At 33.2% G+C, this 6,743-nt stretch overlaps 1 protein-coding gene across 1 annotated transcript; it reads right to left on the reverse strand.

The window, feature by feature from the left end:
- Positions 1-2,767: 2,767 nt before the first annotated feature.
- On the reverse strand, positions 2,768-5,202 carry LOC105787833 (type I inositol polyphosphate 5-phosphatase 5). Its single transcript, XM_012614401.2, has 7 exons — positions 5,067-5,202; positions 4,865-4,969; positions 4,052-4,616; positions 3,764-3,957; positions 3,554-3,662; positions 3,125-3,273; positions 2,768-3,047 (listed from the first exon to the last, which is right to left on the reverse strand). Exons 1-7 carry the CDS (start codon positions 5,096-5,098, stop codon positions 2,825-2,827), a joined length of 1,377 nt encoding a protein of 458 aa, XP_012469855.2. The 5' UTR covers positions 5,099-5,202; the 3' UTR covers positions 2,768-2,824.
- Positions 5,203-6,743: the final 1,541 nt, after the last annotated feature.

The raw sequence follows: 6,743 nt of genomic DNA on the forward strand, positions 1-6,743 counted from the left end.
AATTTTTTATATTTAATTGATATTTAGAGACATAATGATGGGATTAAAATCCCATAGCTGATGAGGTGGAAAGTTTGTGGGAATTTATGGAAATTAAAGTTGAAAAGTGTTGAAATTTGATTGGATAATGGAATAAATGGACTAAACTGAAAAAAAAGGAAAAACAAGGGGGGAGAAAAGCAAGAAAAGGAAAAAGAAAAAGAGAGAAAAAATAAAATCTCCCATGCACTTTTCTTGAGTTTTTTTTCTTCTTAAAACCACAGTTTAATTTCATATCCTAGAGCGCTATAGAAATATTTTTAATCATGAAAACAACTTAGATGAAGGTGAAAGTGAAGTGATGATATGTGCTAAAAGAAATACATTTTAACCTCATTCTTAATGCATTTTTGGGTGATTATTCGATGTTAATTGTGAATTTTATACTTCTAATCATTTAAATGCTTAATAGCGTACTTGAGAGCAATCTGAGTGAAAACCAGAGCATAAGAACAAGCTGCAGGAGCCACACAAGCTGAAACATTTCATATGGGCATACCACACAACCGTGTGACCCACACAAGCGTGTGGTAGGCCGTGCCAATTTCACGGAATTGCATATTGAATAGCAGAAAATCACGATTTTTAAATTTTTCGGGCATTCCAAGATGTATATATGACAAAAATAAGAAGATATGAGTAAGTCGTCAGAAAATTTTAAGAAAATAACTCGAAAAACACCATTGAAGTCGACTTGGAAGCAAATTTCTTTCAAGATTAAAGATTCCCAATTGATTTCTTAGGAAGTTATCATGAGTTCCTTTATTTCTTCCGATTATACTGTATATGAGGTGTTGTTATTTTCAAGCATGAATTAATTTTTTAAATACCTAGGGAGATGAACCCTATGATGGATTCTGTCGTTTGATTTTTATTTTACGCAATAAATTTTAGTTTCTTGTTCTTAATTATGTGTATTTAATTCTTGGTTTGATATTTTTTGATTATTAATTTGTGTTTGATGTGCTTAAATTGGTAGTTAAATAGACCTTTTTTGAGAGTAGATCTTACATAGTTGAGTGGAGTTGCATGCAATCCTAGAAGTAGGACGACATAAATCTACTGAATTAGAGTCTAATCTAATAGGAGAATTCATAGCACGAGTTAATGCAACAATAAGGGTTTTAATTAGAAAGAAATTTTAATTAATTAATCTATAGAATCAGTTGTTTTTATGGTAGAAAGGGATATTAACATAATTTAAGGATTTCTACGAATCAATGTGCTAAGTAAAGAAATTGCGTAATTTAGATTGGTAGTGACCGGTGAAATCTAGGTGGATTCTTCCCTAGGTATTGTTTCACTTCTTGGTTATTATTCGATTATTTTCGTGATTTATTCTTTGTTGTGTTCGTTAGTTAATAAAATTAGTTAATTTTAGTTTTAATCAATCATTTGAATTATTCAGTTAAATAATAGAAATACAGTAATTACTAGTACTTTTAATCTTCGTGGGACCTATATCTTTATTTACCGTAACTATACTATTAATTGATAAGTGCACTTAACTTAGTTAAATTTTAGTTAATTTTGTGACACATCAAGTATTTGGCTTCATTATCGAGGATTAAAATATTAGGAAAATTTTATTTTATTATTTTAGAAATTTTTATTTTAATTTCAATATTTTTGTTTTAAATTTAATTGTTAACTTCTAATTTTTCTTTTGTTTGATTCTTACAGGATCTTTTGGCTTATTACTAGAGGCAACCCATTGGAACTATTAGTTTTTGATAGTGAGATAAAAAAAATTGCTTGTAAAATTCGAACAAAGGTTAGGAAACAAGTTAAGGTCAACAGATTTTAATAGACGATCAAGAGCAAAAAAAATATTACTGTGGAGATGGATAATAATCCTGGTAATCAACAACTTCCTCTATGTCATGTTTCTTGGACTATGTGTGACTATACTAAACCTACTCTGATTGAAGCTGAATCGAGTATTGTCAGATCGACTATTGCAGTAAAAATTTTTAAGATTAAGCTGAACACAATTCAGATGGTGCAACAATATATTCAATTTGATGGGTTGCAAGATAAAATCCAAATGCTCATTTAGCTAATTTTCTGGAAATCTGCAACACATTTAAGATCAATAATGTTATTGATGATGTCATACGGTTACGTTTGTTCCCATTTTCTTTGAGGAATAATGTAAAACAGTGGTTGAATTCACTTTCACGAGATTCCATCACTACTTAGGTTCAGATGACTGAAATATTTCTGTTGAAATATATAATCTTGGTATTAGTTTGTATTAATTACTCTATATAGTATGTATATATAATAGAATTCTTAAAAAAAATCAATAAATGGTTGGAAAGAGTACAATAGAGTTTTTCCTCAAACATTTGGACCAATTTCAAATTTTGGGATTTTTAATTTTTATTGTCGGAAGGTTTTTACCTAAATTCTACCATTGAACTGAATTGGAAGAAGACACTTGTAATTATAGAAAAATACACCTAAAAATCAATAAGTGTGTTCCATACTTGGAAATTTTAAATGCTGCGGGGGGATCCACTTCCAGCAGCATGTATGCTTCAATGAAATCTGTTTATTTACTAGAAACAGACTCTCTGTGTAAAAAGACAAAAAACTCTGATGATTTACTCGTAATCATGGTTTGGTTTTGTTTTTCCCTTTCCCCCTATGTTGTATTAGGAAGCTGCTTTACATCAATAGATGTATGCAATGTATGTATGTATGTATTTTAGAGGAAAACAAATACAAGTGAAAAACTTAATGATCTATAAATCAAAATAAACAAATTGAAGGTTTTCAGTTAGTAATCATAGAAACTATGCCTTCGAGGTATACATGCGTCGTACTCGAATCTCCTGACACCACAGGAATAACCTTTCCTGAATCTGGTATCGTGTTTCCTTTTTACTTGTACCTCGACAGAGAAGAGAGAAGAAACAGGTCTGTGATCAGAAAATCTTGTTTCTCCACGAATATAAGATAATTGATCGATGCCAGAACCTCGCCATAGTATCCTATCACACCTGAAGAAACATATCAAGTTTATCCAAGGAATCCATGTATTTCCATTCAGCATTGTGATGTAAGAAGATGAAAATACCATGCAGGCGTTCGGCGTTTCTTCTTGGATTTGCCATTTTCTCCGGCGTATGAGTCCGAATTTTGTGAATACTTGTAAGTAGGAGCAAAGAGTATCCGTCCCTCTTTGAAACCATCGAATACTCTCCCAGCTTCTCTCTCCATATTTAACTGCACTTAATGGAAAAGAACCGGTCAGTGGAGTTAACATCTTGAAAGTCGAAAGGAACTTAACTGTTCACTATTATAATCCAGACATCATTTTCAAGGAAGCTAACATCTTGACAATGACTGGCCGACTTTTTGACTTTTTGTAGTTTCTTAAAGCAAAAGCAACTTGTTATTGACCTTTGCTCATGTTCATGCAAAGGGCTGACATTGTTATCTCAATTTTGTATGCAAATTTCTGATATTACTGTCTGTTGGTCTTTAGAAGTAGAAAGTGATAAACCTGATCTTTCTCCAGAAGGGTGTCCCAGTTATTATCCTCCAACAGGCTCTTGGTTGTTTCATAGCTTAACGCTACCCGATAATTCAAATCCCCGAGCCATATTACTCGGCTGCAATATTCACAATTTCTAAATCAATGACATAGCAACATTTTCTTTTAAATTAAAAGGGTCAATGTTTTGTAGAAATGGTTATATCAAAGCAAACATACTCATGCTCAATAATTTTCTCTGGGGCTAAATGATTCGGAGTTTTGCAAATGATGGGAAACTGTATGCCTTTGAGGATCTCAGAAACATCAGCATTCCTCTTGATCTCATCGCCTTCTTTCTCACCGGAAGCTAAGTGACTGCATACGAAGCAAAAGCTCGTTTGGTGCAACGATATGCTTACCGCTATACATCCCTGCAAAACTGTGGTATTAACTCTCAAAACAAAATATTGCCAATCAGGTTTCCTGAAATGCAATCATTGGTTAAAGCAACATTAATATGCTAACCTTGTTACCAAGGCGTTTCATTATTCCTCTTCCTACAGAGCATACTCTGACATGAGCAATATACGGCACCAACTCCTTTCTAGCCCACACCGATAGGAACAGTCCAACCATCTGTTTGCTCGCTATAAGGCGGTAATTCATCTCCTCAATTGAACAAAGTGGGAACATATCAGAGAGCGAAACCAACTCACCGATATTATATCTCGAACCAAGGTCTAGTTCATTTGCTAAATCTTGAACCGTATTTTTCCTTCGATTCTCCCCACTTGTGGAATCAGCAGGACAGTTGCAAGTCTTGAGAAGGCTACTCCCAGCCCTGAAATTCTTATTCAGGACTTTGAGCACAGGTTTGTCGAAAATATGAGCGTTGGTCGGAGATTTCGACTCCTTGGAGACATTAGTATTGGAGTTTTTCAAATCATTGCCAGAGTCCGGAGTCGAATTAATAGAACTGAGATGTGGCTTGTTAAGTGCTTGGTTTATAAGGGCCAACCATTTTGCAGCAGGCTCATTGTCTTCACTTACTAGAATGTTTCCAGCATTGAGTGGAACAATTTCCTGAAACCTGGGAAATCAATATTCTAAGTAAAACATGCTTCAAAACAACTCATTACAGAAGCCAGAAAGCTACATGAATCTGGAAACAAAGTCGAAAAAACTCATGACGAGTTAACACTTTCGTTCTTATCATCTTGCTAAAGCTATCTCCAGGTTAATTGAGCTTTAAGCTATCGTGTTCGTGTGATAGTAAACAATGCTTAAACAGACCAGAAACTTAAGAATAAAAAGAACACAATCCTGAGTCAACCATACCCACAAACATATATATCTGCAGAGTGTTCCATTAGCAAGAAATCTTCCAAGTTCATGTCACTGTTGGGTGTCCTCCCTCCCACATTCCAGGTTGCAACAAATATCCTGCAAGCTCAACAATGACATTTTCCTGCTGTAAGAAATAACATAGGCCTCATCAGATGCACAAAAACAACTTCAAACCACAACACGGAATCCATACCGAAAATCTCGAATTTCAGTCATTGATGCCATGGAACACTCGAAATTCGAGAGATTCAGCCCTTCGAGCAGCCCACCACTTTCCTTTCTTTCTGAGAGTAGACAAGAATTAGCAACATGATGTTCACTTTTTTTGTTTTCACTCTCCCAATTCTAGATTCTAATACCAACAAATTTGTCAATGATAAAGGCCATGAGGTCAACATCAGAACTGAAACTTACACTGATTCATTTAGATATCCCCACATGTAAGTAACTAATATCTGGCTTATAAATCAAACATTTTCCTGTTAGGTAAGCTACCAAAATTTTACACTTGATAAGAACAACTTAAGTCTCTTTTGATGATGGGATACCTTGCTTTATACATATAATAAATGAAAGTTGTCATGCACTATTATTATTTTCATTATCTATGTTGTTTATATTGCTTGGACTTCTTTATTTCTCTTAATGTACTCATGTACGACACATTTTCAAACAATATAACCTTCACAAACTCTCCAAATACATGAAAAGAAAAAAGCATAAAACCAAATGAATTTACCCACGCTAATCACACAAACACGTATATATCAACATTTTCATAACCACATCCTGAAAGGAAAATAGGGTTCATTGCACCTAATACACTAACCATACCCATGAAACTCCTCCTTATGTAAGAAGAGGCTTCTAAAAAGTCCTTGTTCCTTGATGCAATCTTCTTCTCCAAATCTATCAAACATATCCCACAAACGACTTAAGAAAAAAAAACAAAGGAAAATTAATAAAGTATTTTGAATTAATAGTCAGATAAGGGTTGATACCAGCAGAAATTGTATCACACTCTGATGATGCAAAATCATCGTCTGAGCCTCCTCTACCTCGTCTCTTAGAAGAAAAAATCTTTGGAATATTGAACTTGATCCCCAGCAAAATCAAAAAAATCAAATCAAATAAAAATCAAACAACATATAGGAACAATTTTTTTCCCAGGATCAAAGATCAAGTACCTTCTTTTTCTTGTCATTCTTAACGGAGTTGTCAGGAGAGGTGGCACCGCTACGATCATCCCCAAGTTGGCTTTCATTCATTAGGTTACTTATAAATTAAGTAAGAAAATAACTGTCAAAATTTTTCCCCAATATACTCTTAAATTAAACTTTCAAAATGACAATGATTCACAACAAAAACACAAAAACAAAATCTGGGTCTTCGAGTTTAATTCAAAACAAAAACTGGGTGTTTGAGTTAAATTTTTTTTTTCATATGATTTTCTTTAATTTTTGTTTTAGGAAACATAATGGAATGAAAACATTTTTGTGATGTGTTTCAAAAGGATGAGACATTAGCGCCAATTGTTTCGGAGAGCATAAGACTTATTATAAGAGGGTAAGCAAAGAAACGGTTGAGTTGCAGTTAACAAAAAAAAAAAATGATGTGTATATATATCTTTTTGCTATATAACATTTGCTTTGTCTACGTAATTCATAACACATCATCTTTAATTTTATCCATTCCATTCCCTTTTAATCTCTATAATTTAATTATTTCTTTTAACTTTAAAAAGTTACAAAATAGTTATTTAATTATCTGAAAGTTTTCATTTAAGTCATTGAACTATTTGAAAGCTTTATTTAAGTCGCTGGACTGTTAAGTGGCTTTTTTTTCTTTTTAAAGTTCGGCCAACAAGCTT

This window comes from Gossypium raimondii, chromosome 2 (genome assembly GCF_025698545.1).
Source record: "Gossypium raimondii isolate GPD5lz chromosome 2, ASM2569854v1, whole genome shotgun sequence".
In the NCBI taxonomy this organism is placed as follows: Eukaryota; Viridiplantae; Streptophyta; class Magnoliopsida; order Malvales; family Malvaceae; genus Gossypium; species Gossypium raimondii.